This window comes from Pantherophis guttatus, chromosome 13 (assembly GCF_059756535.1).
Source record: "Pantherophis guttatus breed Tessera chromosome 13, ASM5975653v1, whole genome shotgun sequence".
Lineage (NCBI taxonomy): Eukaryota > Metazoa > Chordata > Lepidosauria > Squamata > Colubridae > Pantherophis > Pantherophis guttatus.
Window position 1 is genome coordinate 24,341,954 of NC_142075.1, and position 21,618 is coordinate 24,363,571.

Genomic DNA, 21,618 nt, shown 5'->3' on the forward strand with positions numbered 1-21,618 from the left:
TCTCTCCCCGCGCAGGCGCAGAGCCGCAGCTTCCTTGCCTCGCTGCTCCGCCTCCTCCTCTCCCGTTTCCGTGGAGAGAGTGTGGGTGGGGAGGGGGCGGAGCCTGGCGCAGTCCCCGGATGAGGGCAAGATGGCGGCGGTGGGGATGGCGGCGCTGAAGCGGCTGTGCTGCGTCGCCGTTTTCCTCTCGCAGCTCTACGTCCTCTCCGGCCGGGGTGAGAAATGAGGAGGGGGGCTCGGAGGGGCTTCTTCCTCCGCTTTAATGAAAAAGGCCCGTTCGTTAATTAGGCTAATCAGGGCAGGCTCCTGAGGGGGGGGCACTTGAGGGGAGGGGGGCCTTGAGGGTCCCAGGAACCCCCTCTGGGGGCATATGGGGAGGGGGGGCTTAACATGGGGGGTGGGGGTGGGGAGTGCACTCTGCACATGTTCAAGGAAGCCTTGCTCCTCCCCAGTTGCTTCTTAATTGAGTAGGGGGGCTTCTGCCATGGGGGTGGGGGGGTGGGGGTCTCCTCTGGAGGAAGGGGTCAGGGGCCAATTCTGTCCCACTTTGGAAAAAGGGTCCTGGGTTCAAGGAGGTGGCCTAGAGGTGGGGCTCTTGCCTCACAATCAGGAGGTGGTGAGTTCTATCCTAGGTCAAGGGCAGATGTGGGGGTCTCCTGCTTGGGGGGGGGGATTGGACTAGAGCAGTGGTCACCACGTGAGAAAATGTTGGTGGTCCTCAGAAAAATTATTTGCATTTTTTTATATTGCACTAATTCAGGGGTCCTCAAACTACGGCCCCTGGGACAGATACATGCAATGAATGTTTTTGTTGCTGCAGAGAGTCTCCCCCTTTGGGGTCTTCTTGTGTGGGTCGGAGGGGGGCAGAAATTCCAACTTGGGGTCTGCTTCAGCGTCCTGGTGTGGGGCTTTGGGCGAAGGCTGGAGGGAAGAGCCGCTGGTGGCGAAGAGCCAGAGGACTTTGTTCCAGTGGAACTGCCTCATAGCCTGGAACCGACTGACCATCTCAGCCCGTTGAGCCTCCAGGTGCTGGTACCTGGCCTTGCACTCCCGCAGGTCTTCCCTCTGCTTGGAAAGCCTATGCTCCTAGTCCTCAGGGAGGTGCTTCTGCTGAGCCGCCTTCTTGGTCTGAATAGATTTGAAACTGAGCTGTTTTGCCAACTCTTTCGCATGGTAGCTGCTTAGCTCCAACCACTGCTTCCTATTGAGGCCCTAAGGAGCCCGAACAGGCAGGCGATGAGTGGGGGGGAGGGGAGGGGCGAGTAGAGACTGGCGATGCGCCCTTTGACGTGAGTGACATCAAGTCAGCCAAGCCCACCCAGTCACATGACCACCTAGCCACGCCCACCCAGCCAGTCATTGGTAGATCATGTTAGTGGTCCGTGGAATTTAAAATTATGAATTTAGTGGTCCCTGAGGTCCGAAAGGTTGGTGATCCCTGGACTAGATGACCTGCAAGGTCCCTTCCAACTCTATTAATCTGTTAATCTGAAACCAGTGAAGGGACCATTGGGTGGTGCAGAATGGGCTGAAAGCATGGGGGGGAAAATAAAAATAAAAATACAGGACCAAGGACAGCAGCAGCCAGTGCTGGTGTTTAGGATGAGTTCTGTACAAGCAGAGAACCCTCGACTTACAACAGTCCTTTGAGTGACCACTTGCAGTTAACTATGACACTGAAAAAAAAGTGACTGAGGGTCGTTTTTCACACTTACGACCGTTGCAACATGCCCCACGTGATCAAAATCTGGATACTTAGCAACTGACTCGTATTTATGACGGTTGCAGTGTCCCGGGATCCTCTTTGGCAACCGTCTGACCAGCAAAGTTGTTTAAGATTCACTTAACAACTTTGCTGGTCCCTGAGAGCTTATGCACCGAAGACAAATTCCTTTGTGTGTCCAATCACACTCGGCCCATAAAGAATTCCTATTAACAACTGTGTATTAACTTCAGAACTGCAGTGATTTCCCTAATGACTGTGGCAAGAAAGGTCATAAAATAGGACAAAGCTCACTTAACAAATGTCTCACTTAACAATGGAAATTCTGGCCTCTATTGTAGTCGTATGTCAAGGACTACCTGTAAATGTCCTCTTCTCGGGGTCCCAATGGATTTCACCCTGGGAAATTTCTAGGAGGAAGACAGTCCTGCACCACGAGGTTTGCTTCGTCTCCATGAGCCTCATGTCCTCTCTCTGCTTTTCCAGGGTCGCTGAGCTTGGAGCATTCTCATTCACAGTCTTCGCTCACAAAGATTGCGGGGCTCCCTTCGAGCACTCACATCCCAGCATCCAAAGTGCCAGGTAGGTCATGTTTTACAATCCCATCGGATTGGTTTCGCTTTCTCAAACATTCCAGCAAAACTTTTTTCCCCGTGGGTATTAACAGTTCAGCAGATCAGCTTAATCCAATCTACTACTTTCTCCCCTCTCGTTTATTTTGCTAGTTTTAATTTTGAAAGTTACACTCAACTTTTCTCTACTAAAGAGAGTCGGAGGCTGGTGTTTTCCAGATGAAAGTCATCCATCGTTTCCTGTGGAGGAAAGTCACAGCATTGCAGGGTGGATTTGATTTAAATCAAGTCGATTTAAATCACGATTTAAATCACTAGTAAAAAGGCTTCATTTAAATCAGCTCGATTTAAATCGTGATTTTTAAAGAGCAACTGTCATCTCTGTCCCGCAGCAGCTCCTCCTCTGACCCGCTGTTGACTCACCGACAGTCCCAATATTGCAGAATATACAGCCTCGTGTTACATAACTAAATTCCATTTCATGCTGAATAAACTAAATTATTAATGTATCTTAAATAGAAAACTATCATTAGTTTTTACTCCAAAAGCATTTTATTAAAATAAATTTGATAACAATAAAAAAAATCCAATTTAAATTTTAAAAATCCATTTTTTTAAAAAACAATTTTTATCCATCCTGCAGCATTGTAAAAATGTCTAAAAATTGGTTAATCATCATTGCAAGGAAGCAGAAGTCACCCAGTTTCCCCCCCCACCCCCCCCCAGGGGAGCGACTGACCTCCAAGTAAAACTAATTCAGGGCCTTTTTATCTCAGTTAACTATATTTCATATTTCTTAACCTCCCATCTCCCTCAGAGTGAGTAGTCCTATGAGTGGCTACTTGTAGAATTGCTAAAATAAGAGCTATAAATACGTAGTTGGAGAATGGTAATGGAATTCCAAGGACTCAAAGAAGTTTCATGTGTGTTATTTTAGGGAAGATACTGAAACCTTTTTTTAAAACTAGATTTTATTTCTGCAGAGGGTACCTCAATTCCAGCTTACGTGACCCGATGCCCAAGTAATGGGATTTGTAGCCGGCTGCCTCCAGAATGTATGACCTGCAGAACAAACTATTCTTGTGTCTATGGCAAATCAGTTGCGTTTGAATGCGAAGCCAAACCCCAGGTCCATTGTATTGTAAGTTAAAAACCTCTCTTTATAAACAAACAGGCATGACGTGAAAATACTCCATGGTGTTTACTTCAGAGAGGAAAAAGTAATTACCTTAATCGATTCAAGAAAAGCTGAACAATTACTTTACCCTTCTGATTTGAAGCGGTATTTCCTTGCTGGAGGCGGAATCCGTTTACTTGAAAAATTGCAGAATTCTCAACTAGCAAAAACATCACAATTCTTTAAATGATTTTTGTTGAATAGCCTTGATTTCTATTAGGGCTGAATTCTGTTGTTGACCTCTAAAGAAATGAAACAGCAAGTGAGCAAAAACATATGATTACTTTTAATCTAAATTGTTCAACCTTGGCAACTTTAAAAAAGTGTGGACTTCAATTTCCAGAATTCCCTAACCAGCCATGCTGTCTGGGGAATACTGAGAGTTGAAGTCCAAGCCTCTTAAACTTGATGAAATTGAGAAGCACTGATCTTACCTATGGATTACACTCAGGAGGAGGATGACCTTCACTCCTTCCTTTGCAGGATCAAAGTAACAACCCTCAGAAGACGTTCTTGATTAACATGACTTGCCAATTTTGCTGGCAGCTGCCACCCTCAAACTACCTTTGCTCCAATCCTACCAACTGCAAGACAGTCTCGTGCCCACGAGAACGCTACACGGCCAATTGCACTGTGAGAGACCACATCCATTGCCTAGGTAAGCCAGACATCTCATCAGCTTGGGTAACCCGTCCTCTTTTCCTGCAGTTCCCAGTTCCTGCCTTATAAATCTTTAGCTTTGTACTCTGAAATAATAATTATTATTTTTTTGAAAGGCTGCAGCTGATGGTTTTCTTTCCTCTGGGCCCCAAATACCCGGCATACAGTATCTTTCTTGTTGTGATGACAACTTTGCAGTGATAACAATGATCAGGCAATGATCAGCTTTGTTTTTCTTTTCTGCACTTGGCTGCAGCCATCTTTGCAATCGCACTTTATAAAGATTTTTACATCTGTTTTGTTCGTTTTTTTAAGGAAATCGTACTTTTCCCAAGATGCTCTATTGCAACTGGACTGGAGGCTACAAATGGTCAACAGCCTTGGCTTTAAGGTAGGAAAAGAAGTACCAATGAAAACTTTCTCACAATTTTTAACCAGCCAAATTGGCAGGATTAGTTCTTTCAGTGTGTTGTTATAGAACGATACAATTAGGATTTGCAGAGTCCTTGTTTTTTGCAATACATTTATTGGCTTTGCTGCAAAAACCAATAGCCCCAGGCAGTTTCTAACCCTTTCTCATGTTCGTCTTTCAGCATTACGCTTGGTGGCTTTGGTGCAGACCGGTTCTACCTGGGACAGTGGCGGGAGGGGCTGGGCAAACTCTTCAGTTTTGGCGGTCTGGGAATCTGGACGCTGATAGATGTGCTCCTGATTGGAGTTGGGTATGTGGGTCCCACAGACGGTTCGCTCTACATCTAAGCATCGAGACAAAACAATCAGGTGGATCACCCCGAGAAATTTACAGATCGGACTTGAATGATCTCTCTGGAATTGCTTGCACGTCCGTTTTAATGTACAGTATCTGTACTCGGCCTGCCTTTATTTTAAGGTAAAATAAATGACTTGTGGAATGCTTGGCTGGTGTAGATTTCTTTCTGTTTTGGAGATCACCTTTATTTTTATTTTTTTGTGAAAAAAAACAGCCTACAGTACTATTCCCTTGATACATTGAACAAATTTAGGTACACCTACAGGTCGTTAAGGATGGAGTTGGCTATTTAAAATTATTTTATTACAAACCAGCATAGAGTAACAAGAGTGCCAAAATAGAGCCTATAATGGAGGCTTTGCTGATTTCCTGGCTGTGAGAAATGAAGCAAAAATAGATCTGTTATCTGGACATACAAGGACACAGTGGCTCAGTGGCTAAGACGCTGAGCTTGTCAATTGAAAGGTCGGCAGTTCAGCGGTTCGAATCCTAAGAGCCGTGTAACGGGGTGAGCTCCTGTTAACTTGTCCCAGCTTCTGCCATCCTAGCAGTTTGAAAGTAGGTAAAAAATGCAAGTAGAAAAACAGGGACCACCTTTCTTGGGAAGGGAACAGTGTTCTGTGTGCCTTTGGCGTTGAGTCATGCCAGCCACATGACCACAGAGACGTCTTCGGACAGCGCTGGCTCTTCGGCTTTGAAACGGAGATGAGCACCGCCCCCTAGAGTCGGGAACGACTAGCACATATGTGCAAGGGGAACCTTTACCTTTTATCTCTTGTGAGGTTTTTTTTAATTGAAATGTGATGTGAATGTGCAGTATGATAAAATTGTAACTTCCAAAAGAAAGAGCTGGTTGAGACGGTACCAGGATGAATGTTCTAGTTTTATTCGGGCAAAAGCACACCACATATGTCATCCCTCAATTTAAAAGCCCTCAGCTTTGGAGAGTCTTCTGCGGCTTTCTTAGAAACTCTCCAGTGAGATAAACCAATCCAGGAAGACACAAATCTGCTTTTATTTTTTTTTTCTCCTCTCAAGAAAGCAAAGTGTAAGTAAGGCATTATCAGGAACATATTTGCAAGTTCTCCAATGCAAATGTAGATGTCATACATTAGCGAGACAGCAAAATTGATAAACTCATTTTGAGAGGACAGCTTTCTCACAGATAGCACCCCTCCAAAAAAAAATAAAAAGGTATGAATGGGAATTTTCCCTATTTTGCAACAACTTCACAAGTGTTCCTTGTAGGAGCAATTTAGAATCTGAACTTCAGGGAAAAATCAGAGGCTTCCCTGCCTCTGGAGATGATGGTGCCTTCAAGTTAGTGTTGACTCCTGGCAAGTGCCAGGGCAAGACTCAGCAATTTTTCTGGCAAGATTTTCAGAAATGGTTTGCCCTTGCCACCTTCCTAGGGCTGAGAGAAAGTGGCTGGCACTAAGTCCCCCTCCTAGCCCCATGTCTAAGGCAGGATTAGAACTCACCATCTCCTGGTTTCTAGCCTGATGCTTAATCACTCTGCCTTTCATCCTGTATCTATATTCTACCTTATATCTGCTTATCATATATCATCAGATAAACTAATGTGATTTTATAAAGTTGCCTATAAAAGGCGGCGGCTCAAAGTCTAAATATTTCTGTTCATGGGAAGGGAGGATATTCTGCTCCCCCGCCAATCAATAGCAGCAACCCACACTTATAAATAAATATCCACAAAAAGAATATCTTACGCTATATGACAGGGGTCTCCAACTTTGGCCAGAATTCCCCAGCCAGCCACGCTGGGAGCTGAAGTCCACAAGTTTTAAAGTGGCCAAGTTTGGAGCCCCCTTGCTCTATGAGACCCAAGCTGTTTTCTTTGGAACTCTTGTTTTCCTTTTTTTAAAAAAAAAAAAACATGCATGCAAACAGCCAAAAGAATCTTAAAAATGGTTTCAATTTTGCACTGTGTTTTAAGAGAACTGGCATCCACCATTTTTTGGTGACTGGAAATGTTGCAACCCTGGATAACGGCAAGTAATCCAAGGCTGCAATTCCACCTTTGTGGATTTCCAGAACGGTAAAGCTCACCACACTGAATGAGACTTAGCTCCAAGTAAACCACAATCACTCAGGACGTGGCCAGTTTTTCTTCGTTCTTTGTTGGCGATGACTAGAATTCTTCTTCTGCGTGTAAAGTACGGGAGGCTTTCAGATTCTGTAGTTTCTCGAGGGCCAAAGAAACCGAAACTTCTCCGTGAATTTTGTTATCCCGGGTTCGTACGTTGACGGCGTTGCCTGCTTTTTCCTTCTCTCCAACCACTGCAAAGAAACAAGGTTAGGGCAACTGTGCCTCAAAGGACCATTAATTTTTTAGAAACCCGGAAAGCACCGAGTAGCATTTAAAAGATCGTACTTTCAAGACTTATTTCAAACCATTGTCCTTTAAGGAAATTTTAAGTAATACAAATCTAAATTTAGAGTTCTCATTTATAGATAAGTCCTTGACTTAACGACCGGTCACTTAGTGGCCGAAATTACAGACTTCAAGAAAGGTGTGAGCCATATTTGTGATCAGGTTTGGTCGCTAGGCAACCGGCCACTATTTAGGGCCATTTGTAGTGGCCTGCAGTCGCAGGATCAGAGTTTATGATAAATCAGCGTCTATAAAAAAAAGGGGGGGGGGTTTTGCTTAACAACCATTATTTGCTTTTGTAACACTGCCAAAAAAGTTACAAAATTAGGCTGATCATGTGATGACTTGCTTAGCGACTGACATGACTTAAGATCATAATTCCCAGCTCAAGCTGAGAACTTACCTTATATGGTTGCAAAATATATTAATGGCATTTCTTTTTCTATAACTTGGCAAAGAGGCTTTTACATCGTGGGGATAACCTTTATTTTCGTTAACTTCTCCTAACCCGATAAGGTTATTCTCAGCCCCTCCTCCAATGGTTTCACAATTCTACCACGCTCAATCAGCAGACCGGGGACATGGGAGAGCCAGGTTAATGTTAAAAAACACATAGCATAGATACCAAAAATGAAATTATACTGAGCCAGCTGTGCATTTCTTATCTTCTTATTCAACGTGCAGCTCTGATCCAAATCAACATCGGTCATAAGTCCGGCTTCAGAAGCCTCGTTGCAGACCTAAACGTGAAGAAATACTGTTTTCATAGCCCTAGGGTTTTGCAGAACAAGGGTATAAAATAGAGATTAAAAAAGCAACAGAACGACGGAGTTGGAAGGCACCTTGGAGGTCTTCTAGTCTAACCCTTGCTCAGGTAGGAAACCCTGTACCACTTCACACAAATGGTTGCCCAGTCTCTTCTTAAACACCTTCAAGTTGGAGCACCCACAATTGAAATGTCCACAACTACATTTGGAAGCATGGAGAACGGGGCGTTTCCCCCCTTGCAGCCATCTACAAACCCACAAATTCCTCCTTCCCTGCTCTTCCTTTCTATGGATAATCTCCGCTCTTACCTGCTGGGCATATTCTTCGCAGGTATGGCCAACGGGAACCACCATGACTTGCCGAGGGGAGAGCCAAAAAGGCCTGGAAGAGAAAAGGAGGTTAACCGTTTTTAAACGTCACCGTGACAACCTACAAGAAGCCTTTTCTCCTTCCAAGATCAGCTGCCCACCATTTTCCACTGTAGTTTTCTGCCAGGATAGCCATCATCCGCTCCACGGAGCCCAGAATCGCTCGGTGGATGATTACGGGCCTTTTCTTGTCGTTGCCGTCTTTTCTGAAAAGCAAAACGAATGAAAACATTTCATTTTAGTTTTTGCTGCCTTTTTAATTTGGGTTCAATCAGTTTCTGTTGTGCAGAAATAAGGCTGAGGTTCCGGTTATTTCCTGCCACTTAGAGAGCTTTTTAGAACGTCGTCATCAAATGTCTATCTAAGGACTGAAGTTTCTACTGCTCCTATCCTCCTCCTCTGCCCAATGCAAAATTCCTTCCTCCAGTCTTTCAGCTGGTACTGATGACGTTCCCTAGTTGGGTAATGAAATGTTTGCAAGAAAACCACCAAGCTCATAGATCACCACAGTCATCATTCTCCCCCTCTTCTTCTTCCTCCTCCTCTTTTTCCTCCTGTTCCTTCTCCTCTTCCTCCTGCTCCTCCACTCTGCATTCCTTTCTAGCACTGATGACATTCCCTAGTTGGGTAATGAAACGTCTGCAACCACCAAGCTCAGAGAGCACCAGGGACCCTCGGTCTCTCCATGCTCAACTATCAAATATAATTCTCTAATCCTTGCAGCAACACAGTTGGATTGAAGGATATTCAGGAACTGCCTAAATAAGCACAGATCAAGTATCTGAACTGGTTTAATTCCTCCTCACCTCATTGCTACCTTTGCTCCATCACCTTCCCTTCCCTTCCTGTTCTAGCCTCTCTTTTAGTCTCTTGGATCACAGCCTTTTCTGCAAGCCCCTCCAATTCCTCAGCTCTTCCTTGAGAGGAAGGGCTTCAGTCATGGGTCGTTGACACTTACCCAACGTAAGTCAAATTAAACCGGACGGGTAGCTGGAAGTCAAGCTGGATCGTAGCACACTGGTGGTATCGGCCAATAGCATCTTTGATTGTAATATCGATCTGCAAAAGACAAGATTAGAGTTAGGGTTAGATCTGGGACCATTTGTTTTAACAACCATTCAAAGACTCACCGCCTTGAGTCCTACGGGAGAAAGGCGGTATAGAAATATAATAAATAAATAAATATAATAAATAAATAAATAAAAAGCTACCAAAAAAAAAGGTGACTCACGCTACGCTCCTCACAATTACAACTGTCATAGCATCCCTGTGGTCAAAATTCAGGCATGTATTCACAACGATTGCAGTATCCCAGGGTCACACGATCGCCATTCGCAAGACCCCGAAGACCTGGTTTTGCTAACGGGCTTAGAGACCCCAGAGTGGGATGAAGCCCTTGATTGAGTGTTGTTGCCGGGAGGGCTGTTATTGTTTTGACTGTTTGTATATTGTATAAATAGGGATGTGGTGGCTCAGTGGCTAAGACGCTGAGGTTGTCCATCGAAAGGTCGGCAGTTCAGCGGTTCGAATCCCCAGTGCCACGTAATGGGGTGAACTCTTGTTACTTGTCCCAGCTTCTGCCAACCTAACAGCTCAAAAGCAGGTAAAAAATGCAAGTAGAAAAATAGGGACCACCTTTGGTGGGAAGGGAACAGCGTTCCGTGCGCCTTTGGCGTTGAGTCATGCTGGCCACATGACCACGGAGACGTCTTCGGACAGCGCTGGCTCTTTGGCTTTGAAACGGAGATGAGCACCGCCCCCTAGAGTCGGGAATGACTAGCACACATGTGCGAGGGGAACCTTTACCTTTCTCTTTTATATTGTATAAGCCACCTGGGAAAGCCAAGGGAAATCATCAAAACCATCAAAAAAAAGAAAGAATATTTCGGACATGTGATGTGACACCTGGAAAAATATGGCATCCTTCACTTAATCCTCCAGGGAAAGATTGAAGGTAAATGTGGTCCAGGCAGAAGAAGATCAAAATTTAAGGGACTGCTTTGGACAAAATTCGGCAGCACTTTTTCGTGCGGCTGTGGATAAAAATAGGATTGCCAACATCTGATGACGGATATGGCACAAGAAGATGATGATATTGGGTTTTCTTCTTTTGTAAACTGCCCAGTCACTGGAAAAAGAAAACCCTCTAAATAAGTAAATATAATAAATAAATTTGCAACCTTTCCATCAGGCTTCAGACAAGCAGTCAATGGGAGAAGTTGGATTGGCTTAACAACCTCAGTGCAAACGGTCATAAAATTAGACGCAACTCACTGCTTAGCGGCGGAAGTTCTGGTACCAATGCGAGTCATAAATTGAGGAGTACCTGTGCAGAATGGAGTTTGCGTTCAATGGGTAAGATTTTGGTTTGAACCCGGAGCCACTCACTAACCTTGGGCCCATAAAATGCCCCGTCGCCTGGATTGAGTTTCCAAGGTTCCCCAAAATCATCCAAGCTGTTCTGGAGTTGCTGAAGTTGGAAAGAAGAAGAAGAATCATGGTTAAAATCCCATCCGTGTTTCTGCCCCGCTCCACGCACCCTGCCACGATCACCTTCTCCGCCTGATCCCAGAGCTCCTTCTCCCCTAGGAAGTTGTTGGGTCTTGTGGAAAGATGCAGCTGGAATGTGAAACCAAAAACGGCATACACGGACTGCAGGAAATGGAGACACCCTTTCATCTCCTCCTCAATCTGAAAGTGAAGACATCCGTCAGCAGGAACTTCAAAGGTGAAAGGAGCTGGCACTTTCCTAAAAACTATCTCCCTTCCTTGTGTTCTGACCTAGGCTTCCTTAGAAAGTATAAAGCACAATCTTAGTCCCGCAAAACCCCTTTTATTTATACGGCTGTAAATTACTTTCATTTACAATCCGCAAGGCCTGATCAACAGTCTTTCAGAGGAAGGTTATCAACACCCACCTATCTCACGTGGAACGCTGCCAAAGAGCTAATTTCCAGATGCAGGGCAAGCCAAACTTGGCACAGAGTTACAAACAGAACTTTCAAATCTTGAATCGGCTACATGAACTAATTGCTTCCTGCAAAAGCTGACGTCCCATTCGCTCTTCATGTCTTATAGGAAGGGCCAATCATCTCCAAGCCTTACTCCCAAGTGGACCCTGTTTTCTTAATTGTTCTTGTCGTCTGGCAGCTCTGCGCATGCACACACTGGGAACAGGCTTCTTCTGTTCTTCTGCCTCGCTGTCAGATTCCGGAGGCTGCACATAACTATCAGATGGCCTTGGCCCACTCTCTGCCTCCGATGCAGAACCCTTGTCTGAGCTTTCCCCAACCCCCAGGACTGGCCCAAGTTCATCCCCAACCTCCTCACTGTCTGACTCTGCTGCCAGCGGGCCACAACACCTTGGTTCCTTGAACTGCAGCAAGCCCAGTTGAAGTGTCCTACCTGCTCCATTGTGCAGAAGAGGTGAGCATCATCTTGTTGGAAGCGTCGGACTCGCGTCAGGCCACTGAGAGTCCCCGAAAGCTCGTTACGGTGAAGCACCCCAAAATCAGCCAGTCTCAGAGGCATCTCCCTCCAAGACCGAGGACGATGAGCAAACATCAGGCTGGGAGAGAAGGGGAGAAGTCTGCTAGATCGAGCAACAACGTTCATCTCAACTTAGGGAGATCCCATGACCCATTTTTCCCGTGGGATTTCGACCCATGGGTCCAACCCCCCCCCCCCCCCCCCATGTTAAGGGCTTAATTCCACAACCTGCTGGGAAAAGAGAAATGGGAACCCTCACCAGTGTCCGGGGCAGTTCATGGGCTTCAGGGCAAAGATTTCTTTTTCCGCCTCGAAAGAGAACATGTTCTCGCTGTAATGCTGCCAGTGGCCAGAGGTTTCCCAAAGTTTACTGTTGTAGATATTGGGTGAAACGACTTCCATGAAGTTCCGCCGCTGATACTCTTCCTGTACAAGATAAGATGGCGTCAGGCCCCAAAAACACAAGTATGACACACGGAGATACTGCCGAGTGGTTTTTTTATTGATCCCACAGACAGAATCTTGCCAGACTAAAGCAACTGTCTGCAGAACTATTAGATATACTGTGTGAACTGCCAGGAAGGGAAGTCTTAGCCGTCTTCCTGCCTACCAGCCATTCTAAGATTGGCTGCACCTTTGCCCTCCGGAAAGCAGCCCCTCCCTTCCTCCTGGGACTCCAGACTCCATCCCGGCACAGGTGGTGAACAGGTGATGGAGAAAATGTACCTTTTGTATGTGCTGACCGCCTTTGATCTGAGGTCCTTAAAGGTTTGTTTGTTTGTTTGTCAACAAGTACAAGGAAACGTATCAGTATAGACATGGACACATGAGCCAAAGAGGTTGTAGAAAAATGCTTTTAAAAGCCTCTGATGATCCCAGCTGAGCCACGCGATCATCAAAGGCTTTTTTTTTTTTTTACTTTTAAAAGCATTTTTTCGGCCGAAGAGGTTGTAGAAAAAATGCTTTTAAAAGTAAAAAAAAAAGCCTCTGATGATCGCATGGCTTAGCTGGGCATGGGTGGGGGGCAGGAATTTTTGCTACCTGTTCTCCGAACCACCCACCGCCATTGCTACCGGATCGGGAGCATTTCACCCCTGATTATTGGGTTCCAAAAACAAAGAAAGACACACAGATTCTTGTAAGTAGTGTGTGGTCATGACTGCTGTATAGATGGCTGGGGAATTCTGAGAGCTGAAGTCGACAGTTCTCTAGGTTGAGAAACACTGCTCTATAGATGCACTTACTTTGATGAAATCCACAAGTGTATTGTAAATAAAAGCTCCACGGGGAAGAAAGAAACAACTTCCAGGGCTCAGGTCATGGAAAAAGAAGAGCTCTTGTTCCTGTACAGTCACCCAAAGTTAAAAGAAGAGTCAGCCTCAACAAGAGAAGAAATATTTGTAGATCAAGGTTGACATTTTCTTGCAAACCCTACTCCCTCCTAGCACTGAAGATGTTACCTAGTTGGGTCATGAAACATCTACAAGCAAACAACCCAGCCCAGAGAGCACCAAGACCAACCTTCTTGATGGGGTGAAATTCTCAAATGCAACAATGGATGCACAACAGCTCCCTGAATTTTCTTGCACAGGCTTCAAACTTACACCCCTGATTTCTGACAGGGGCCTCTAGGCCATTCCCCAAAGGCCACCAGAAATCTGGATGGTTTTCAGGCCCCATAAGAAAAACTTCACTTTGAGTTTATCCCTCAAAGTCCAAAGCCAACCTTGCCGATTTTCCTGTGATCCCGTTTCTTGGCTTCCTCCTGGAATTTTTCCCACTCCTTCATCATTTTAGCCTCTGGGAAAGAGATTCCATAGATCCGTTGCAAGGTTTCCATGTTGGACTTCCCCTCCCAATAGGTCGACGAATTCTAATAACCCAAAACAAAAAGAACAAAAAAAGAACCCACCAAAAGTGGGGGAAAGCAATGAGTTAAAAGAGTTTGAGAAAGAAATGCACCACTTTGCTTCTCTGATCATCTGAACCAGTGTTTCTCAACCTCGGTGGCTTTAAGATGTGTGGACTGCCAAGTCCCAGAATTCCCCACCCAGCCGAGTTGAAGTCCAAACACCTTAAATTTGCCGAGATTGAGAAGCATTCATCTGAATCCTTTTGTTATGAACAAAAGTATCATAAACGGCCCGTGATTTCTTGATAAAACTCAATACATGCTCTTCATTTTTGATCCAGAGTAGAGTAGAGTAGAGTAGAGTAGAGTAGAGTAGAGTAGAGTAGAGTAGAGTAGAACAGAACAGAAAGGTCTTCTAGTCCAGGGGTCTCCAACCTTAGCAACTTTAAGCCTGGCGGACTTCGACTCCCAGAATTCTGGGACTTGACGTCCGCCAGGCTTAAAGTTGCCAAGGTTGGAGACCCCTGGACTAGTACAACCCCTTGCTCAGGCAGGAAACCAGGGGTGAAATGCTCCCGGTTCGGACCAGATTGACTGATCCGGTAGCGATGGCGGCAGGTAATTCGGAGAACCGGTAGCAAAAATCCCTGCCCCACCCCCATGCCCAGCTGAGCCACGCGATCATCAGAGGCTTTTTTTTTTTACTTTTAAAAGCACCTCTTCCGTCAGAGCCTTTTAAAAGCATTTTTTTACAACCTCTTCGTCCGAAGAGATGGTAGAAAAAATGGTTTTAAGTTAAAAAAAAAAAAAGTTGGCCACGCCCACCCAGTCACATTACCCCCACCAAGCCACGCCCACAGAACTGGTAATTTATATATCATTATATTTAATTATAAATATCATTATATGTATATTATTCCTCAAGCTGGCTGAGGAATTCTGGGAGTTGAAGTCTACACATCTCTTCAAGTTTGAGAAACACGGCTCTATTGGTTACGACCAATGCTTTGAATTGGGTCTGGAATTTTATTCTGACTGTTTGATTTCTACTAAAGAAAATCTTTCTTACCTTAATTATCTTTAAGGCCTTTATTTTTCCAGTGTGTCTCACATGAGGACCTCGGCATAAATCAATCAAGGGACCGCACCTATTAGGTGACCAGTGAAATCGTTAACTATGTTCGAGTTATTAGCCACTTCGCTCACCACGAATAAACACGGTTATACTGAAGCAGCTCTAAACTTCCACAGCAACATCGTAAGTTGCTTAAACTTAACCAACATTTACTTCACATGTTTCTCCTCTCTAGTTAAGAGGAGAGAACCTATTATTTTAACACACAAAATCAAATCCATCGGGTTACCTGTATACAGTTGTGGTCGGCGTGTGGATTTTCTCATTCAGGATCCGGCATTTGAACTTGTTGTACTGTGCAGAAAATAAAGAAATCGGCAAAATAAATATATTGAGACTTTGCCATTTTGGGGCCACATGTTCTCTATCCTTGACTGCTTCACACCTGGACTTCTGGCCATGTTGGTTAGAGATCTAGAATTCCATCATTTTTAGAGATACCAACTGGGAAAGACTGCTATTCTGCTAACAGTTTGCAGAATTTACAGCAGGATAATTTCCTGCTCTCAGAAATTCTACAATTCTTTTTGGAGATGCTTTGAATTATTATTAAAGGGGTATTTTTTATTGTATTTATTTATTCAGTCAATGGCCAGCCACATAAAATAACAAAAAGGGAATAAAAGACAACAATTACAATTGGGATCGACAGAGAAAAATGAGTGTAATTATATATTGATATAATTAATATATAAATTAAATAGTAATAAATTAAATAGTAATTTTTATATAAATAGTATAAAATGAATCAAATGTGGTATAATCTGAACAGTCCTATTACAATAATAATATATTTATTTACCTAGCACTAATTAAACTCTAAAATATACGTCCTCTGAAAATCATTGAAAATAACTGAGCAGGATGTTGATAAAGAGAGAGGTTTTGCCTTATCATTGCAGTAGCACAAAACCAAATAGAGAATAATAAATTAATCAAGAGGAGAAGCAACCTAGAACTAAGGAGAAATTTCCTAACGGTGAGAGCAATCAAACAGTGGAGCAGAAGTTGCCTTCGGAAATTGTGGGTGCTCCCATCACTGGAGGTTTTCAAAAAGAGACTGGACAACCATCTGTCTGAAATGATATAGGGTCTCCTGTTTGAGCAGGGAGTTGGACCAGAAGACTCCAAGAGAAATGCAGGACTTACTTGAAACATTTCTAGCAAATCTTCTTTTCGGACTTCGAGCCTTTCAAAGGGCTGCTTCTCCTTGATGATGCTTTTGCAAATGTTCTCCAGAGTAAGCAACTCCGTACTGGATACCCCTCTGGAAAAAAAGATGGTTTTTAAATCAGTGGGTCCACACTGCACCCCCAACAAAATGATGCCCTGGTCACCTTCACACCACAGGTCAGTCCTATGCCCCTTTACCACAGATGAGGTCATCCAAACTGTTAAAAAATTCTTAAATTATTCCCATGTATTGCAGGTAAGACATTGTTTTTTTTAAAAAACCACACCCTTGCAGGCTATTAATAACTTCAGTGATTTATTTTCATACATTCCAACCACACTAGAACAGAAAGTCCTCAATTTATGACAGACACTTCCCCAAAGGTACGACCGGTTCCAAAGTTGAGCAACGGGCCTGCATTTATGACCATTTGCAGCATCCTGTAGTCACGAGACTGCACTTCAATGACATATTTTTGGAAAAAAAAAAAAATGTGTTTATTTCTGATTTTCAGCAAAAAAAATGCCAAAATGGGTCTGGTTTACAATTGCACCATTCACTTCACAAACATTGTCATAAAATTGAGTCTATCACATCATGGGTGACCTTCTTTACGATCGTCACAACTTATGACCATAATGGGCAGGCCCCATTATGGTCATAAGTCGAGGACTACCTATAACCATTACAAGCATCATTTTTTTTTTAATTTAGCCAAAGCATCCTTGATTATTGCAAGCCACTTTGGACACTGTGGATGAAATATTATAGGTATTTTGTTCTATTTTAACGTAACATGTTATGCACCGCACTAGCCGGCAGAACATACCTGTTTTCCATGTGCATGTCATAATAGAAGCCGTTTTCAATGGGGGGTCCATAACATAAGCATCCCCCGTAGTAATTTTCCATGGCTTCACCAAGAATGTGGGCACTGGAATGCCAATAAACCTAGAGAAAGGGGAGAGAAAGGACCCACAGCAATGAAAGTCAAGATTGCGGTGATTGATTGGTTTGTATAAATCCAACTGCCAGGGAAGTTAGTTGCTTCTTTTGCTTTTATTGAACTACGATTAACAATATAAGATTAACATTAATCCAAGATGCACAAAGGAAAAAATAGAACTCCAAATTTATACTATATAAACATGACATATGTGGGGACTCTACATATACAAATTCACCATTTATCTAGCATACCATATTATAGTTTGTTACTATTGATATAAACCATAAAACCCACCCCAAGTTAGATAAAACTGTGGTTCCTGCCTCTGAGGTCAAATTATTTTAACTTTGTGGTTCTTTTCCTAGTGGGGCAACTGAAGAGACCCTGTTCATTCACATGTTATGTTACCTAAAGTTTTCCAGTTTTTATTTGGGCTGCTAAAATTAAACAGGACACATCAGCACAAATCCTGTAGCACCAGCATCTATCCCGGATAAGGAAGTTCCTCACATCCATCGCGAAAGCTGGCCTGTTTCGCATAGCCAAGAGGGAGCAGCCTTTTTAACATGGTTTGTCCTCTTTCATCAGAGCTTCTGCCTTCAAATGCTTTGCAGGGAAAAAGGGGAAACGTCGACTTACCGCCTGAGCATCTTCATTCTCAAAGGTCAGCAGTTCCAAAGTGGAATCTCCTTCCATCGGCCGGTCGAGGTCCCACAATTCCCCATTCACTCTGGCAATGACCACACTGTCGGCAACTCCCCGGCTGCGGAAAGTTGAGATAGGCCAAAGGCTTAGGTGCTGCACAGTTCAAATAACCCAACAATCCCCTCCAGTTATGACTCAAGGTAATCTCTTTTGGACCGCACTGGGTGTTTAATTCTGCGGTTGCAGAGAAAGGGATAAGACAAGAAGCATTAAAATATAAATGTGTAACAAGGGCCATCCCTTGCGGTGTTTCTCAGCCTTGGGCACATGAAGAAGGATGGGCACAACTCCCAGAATTCTCTGGCCAGCCATGTTGGCCAGGGAATTCTGGGAGTTGACCTCTCTTTAAGCACTCAAGGTTGAGACACACTTCTTCCAGATAATCTTTTAGGTGATGCATTTGTGATATTTAAGGTGCTGAAGATTCATTGGTGGTCATTTTTTACCTGTGGGTCTACCTCTGCTCACCATCTTCCTAAAATTTCAAGCCAGCTGTAGATCACAGGTAGAAAAGACCGAAGCTGTCACATCTATTTCAAATCAACCAGAGAGATTTAGAATTATAAACACCCAGGTTTTAGCTACAAAAGTGGAACCTGGATTGCATTCTCAGAAATGTCCGCCAACACAGTCAAAGTTTACCTGAGGTCAACAGCCACCTGGTATGGTGTTGTCTTCCAGGCCTGTCCGCTCGTCACCTTCCCATCGGAAAGCGTGATTTGGATTGTCTGACTGGGGCCGGACGCTCTGGAGCGGAGAAGTGCATCGCTCTCCTTTTTCAGCTCTTCGTAGAGTTCCAGTCTGCTCCGGATGAAGGTCGGATCCTGCAGGAATGGTAAAAAAGGGCACCTGGCAGAACTTACCTGCAGCCAGGCGCAATCTGAAAGGAACACCTGTGTCACACTTATGCCATGGTGCCAAGGGCCTGTCCTTCCAAAGAAGCCTGGCATAATCTGGATTACCCACCAATTTGGAGAGGGCTGGGCCACCCACACCATACAGATTACGGGGGCATTGAAAGAACCCCCTCCCCAATTTAAAAGGAGGGGGAGGCAACCGATGGGAGAGAAATTGGCTGGTTTTTTTTTTTCAACCAATATCCGGAAAGAGGCACTTCACTTGTCCCAGCAGGGAAAATGTTAGATGTTAGACCCCCACCCCAGCAAAATGCAGCCCCCCCCCCCCAGAAAGACCACCTACTTCTGGTGGGACCCCATCAGCAACTCGGGGTTCTGTCCTCTTCTCCTCCCTTTCCTGGTTTCTTGGGGCATCTTCGGTCTTGGTCTCCAGAAAGTCCTGGTTAAAGATGAGGCCATTAATTTGCAAAATGAAATTAACCGGCAGGGATTTCAGAGTTTATGGAAAGGTGGCCAATGGCAGCGGCAGTCCCCATTCTCCTAAAGGGCTGGGGATGATGGGAGGTGCAATCTGTGGACCCTCTAGGTCAGGGGATGGTGGAAGACCAACTGTCCATTCTCCCAAAGCTCTGGGAATGGCCGGAACTGCAGCCTGTCCCTCTCCAGGTCGGGGGATGCTGGGAGATGCATTACTCATTCCCCCAAGGGGCTGGGGATGATGGGAACTGCAGTCTGTCCCTGTATAGGCCGAGGAATGGTGGGAGACGCATTGCCCATTCCCCCCAGGGGTTGGGGACGATGGGACCTGCAGAATATCCCTCTCCAGGTCGGGGGATGCTGGGAGATGCATTACCCATTCCCCCAAGGGGCTGGGGATAATGGGAACTGCAGTCTGTCCCTGTCTAGGCCGGGGAATGGTGGGAGGCGCATTGGCCATGCCCTTGAGGGGCTGGGGACGATGGGACCTGCAGTCTGGGCCCCCTCCAGCCCGGGGCGAAGGAAGCCGCGGGGGTCTGACCCACCTGGCGGGCCCGCTCGGCGGCCAGGCTGCGGCGGAGGTGGAGGAGGCGGTAGCGCAGCTTCTCGTTCTCCTCCCGCAGCGCCCGCAGCTCCGGGCCCGGCCGCTCGGGGGACGCCCAGGCGGAGGCCTCCTTCAGCCGCGCCACCTCGGCCGCCAGGCCCCGCACCTCCCGCTCCTGCCGGGCCAGGCGACCCTCCGCCGCCGCCGCCCCAGCCGCCACCGCCATCGCCATCGCCCCGGCGGGGAAGGAGGAGGGCCAGGCCGGGCGGAGGCGGAGGAGACCCCTCCTCTCCGCCGCCGCCCCCAGGAAGGGAGGGAGAAAAAGAAGGGAGGAAGAAAAGGAAGGAAGGAGAGAGAGAAAAGGAAGGGAAGAAAGAAAGAGAGAGAAAAGAAAGGAAGGAAGGAAGAAAAGAGAGAGAGGAAAGAAGGAAGGAGAGAGAAAAAGACGAAAGGAAAAAAAAGGAAGGAAGCCGCAGCAATGGAATCGCAACAATGTATCTCTTAGCGGAGAAAGTGGGCGGGGCGCCTGCAGACCACGAAGGGGCGTGTCCCCGGAGCCCCGCCCCTTCAGAGGGGCCTCCCTCACCAGAAGGGAGGGGCTTCCCTGGCAGCCATCTTGACTTTTTGGACCCTCCTCCAGAGAGGTGAAGGAGAAGGATGGCGGGTACGATTCCTGTGGGAAATTTGGGGACTTTTGGTGACCCTGGGGTGGTATTTTTTGTGGGGGTCTCCTGGACTGGTTCCCCCCTCAAGAGGAAAGGAACAAAGCCATCAAAGGGCAGTGAAGAATTAACTTCAAGGGACCTTGGAGGTCTTCTAGTCCAACCCTCTGCTCAAGCAGGAGACCCTCTACCCTTTCAGACAAATGGCTGTCTAAGCTCTTCTTAAAAACCTCCAGTGATGGAGCACCCACAACTTCTGGTGGCAAGCTGTTCCACTAGTTAATTGTCCTAACCTGTTAGGAAGTTTCTCCTTTATTCCAGGACGCTTCTCTTTTGTTTTCTTCAATGGTGGGAATTGGGTATGTCTAGATTAATGAAAAGAAGGACAAGGGGGGGCATGATGGCAGTCTTCCAATATTTGAGGGGCTGCGCCAAAGAAGAGGGGGTCCACCCTGGTGAAATCCAACAGTTTCTGACAGATTCTGGAGAACTGGTAGCGGAAATTTTGAGCAGTTCGGAGAACCGGCAAATATCACCTCTGGCTGGCCCCAGAGTGAGGTGGGAATGGAGATTTTGCAATATCCTTCCCCCAGAAGTGGGGAGGGAATGGGGATTTTGCAGTATCCTTCCTGTGCCACGCCCACCACGCCACCCCACACCCACCAAGCCACGCCCACGGAACCGGTAGTAAAAAAATTTGGATTTCATCACTGAGTCAACCTATTCTCCAAGGCACCTGAGGGCAAGAAGCAACGGATGGAAACTGATCAAGGAGAGAAGCAACCTAGAATTAAGGAGAAACTTCCTAGCAGCGAGAACAATTAACCAATGGAACAGCTTGCCACTGGAAGTTGTAAATGCTCCATCACTGGAGGTTTGTAAGAGGAGATTGGGCAACCATTTGTCTGAAAGGATATAGGGCCTCTCCTGCTCGAGCGGAGGGTTGGACTAGAAGACCTCCAAGGTCCCTTCCAACTCTGTTATTCTCTTATTCCTTTTCAAGCAGCAGTCAAGATGGCAAGCATGTCCCTTTCTCAGCTGGAGAAGCTCTGTGTGGGCTGCAGACAAGGGAAGAGGAGGGGGCGGTTATGACCACGGCCTCAAATTTATTATTCATCCCAGTCTGATGCCACCCAACCCCCAGGCGAGTCTGGGCGGCCCCACAAAATGAAAGGTGACGTCAAAACGACAACGCACAAGGACTTAAACCCCAATTACAAAAATCACACTACGGATAAGGACGCTGTAATTACAAGGTGGCACATTTCCTAAGTCTCCCTTAGGGTGAGAGAGGCCTCAAGAATTTCCTTTTTATGTCTTCGGTGTTTCTCTTCTTCCGAGATTA

General features: G+C 45.7%; 2 protein-coding genes across 3 annotated transcripts; one reads left to right on the plus strand and one right to left on the minus strand.

Annotated features, from left to right (window-relative positions):
- The first annotated feature begins 55 nt into the window (after nt 1-55).
- Nucleotides 56-5,047, plus strand: TM2D3 (TM2 domain containing 3). Its single transcript, XM_034409431.2, has 6 exons — nt 56-215; nt 2,210-2,305; nt 3,279-3,436; nt 3,956-4,130; nt 4,448-4,523; nt 4,726-5,047. Exons 1-6 carry the CDS (start codon nt 131-133, stop codon nt 4,889-4,891), a joined length of 756 nt encoding a protein of 251 aa, XP_034265322.2. The 5' UTR covers nt 56-130; the 3' UTR covers nt 4,892-5,047.
- Nucleotides 5,048-5,766: 719 nt separating this feature from the next.
- TARS3 (threonyl-tRNA synthetase 3) lies at nt 5,767-20,121 on the minus strand. Of its 2 annotated transcripts, none has more exons than XM_034409429.3 (19): nt 19,613-20,121; nt 18,934-19,029; nt 18,376-18,557; nt 17,668-17,791; nt 16,909-17,030; nt 16,055-16,172; nt 15,135-15,199; nt 14,840-14,918; nt 13,645-13,791; nt 13,163-13,261; nt 12,178-12,344; nt 11,835-11,997; nt 10,983-11,120; nt 10,822-10,899; nt 9,388-9,488; nt 8,531-8,635; nt 8,370-8,442; nt 7,919-8,033; nt 5,767-7,199 (listed from the first exon to the last, which is right to left on the minus strand). In XM_034409429.3, the coding sequence occupies exons 1-19, from the start codon at nt 19,841-19,843 to the stop codon at nt 7,051-7,053; spliced, it is 2,352 nt and encodes a 783-aa protein (XP_034265320.2). In that variant the 5' UTR covers nt 19,844-20,121; the 3' UTR covers nt 5,767-7,050. The 2 variants fall into 2 exon arrangements, with proteins under 2 accessions (XP_034265320.2, XP_034265321.2); XM_034409430.3 differs by having other exon boundaries at nt 7,936-8,033; nt 19,613-19,934.
- Between the last annotated feature and the right edge of the window lie 1,497 nt (nt 20,122-21,618).

Excerpts from the sequence above, each read along its gene's own strand:
- TARS3 (XM_034409429.3), bottom strand. The coding sequence starts at position 19,843 with ATGGCGATGGCGGTGGCGGCTGGGGCGGCGGCGGCGGAGGGTCGCCTG. Across the intron at positions 18,558-18,933 it reads CTGATGGGGTCCCACCAGAA|GATCCGACCTTCATCCGGAG; the intron begins GTAGGTGGTCTT and ends CCATTCCTGCAG. Across the intron at positions 12,345-13,162 it reads CACTTGTGGATTTCATCAAA|GAAGAGTATCAGCGGCGGAA; the intron begins GTAAGTGCATCT and ends TATCTTGTACAG.
- TM2D3 (XM_034409431.2), top strand. The coding sequence starts at position 131 with ATGGCGGCGGTGGGGATGGCGGCGCTGAAGCGGCTGTGCTGCGTCGCC. Across the intron at positions 3,437-3,955 it reads AACCCCAGGTCCATTGTATT|GATCAAAGTAACAACCCTCA; the intron begins GTAAGTTAAAAA and ends CTTCCTTTGCAG. Across the intron at positions 4,524-4,725 it reads TCAACAGCCTTGGCTTTAAG|CATTACGCTTGGTGGCTTTG; the intron begins GTAGGAAAAGAA and ends TTCGTCTTTCAG.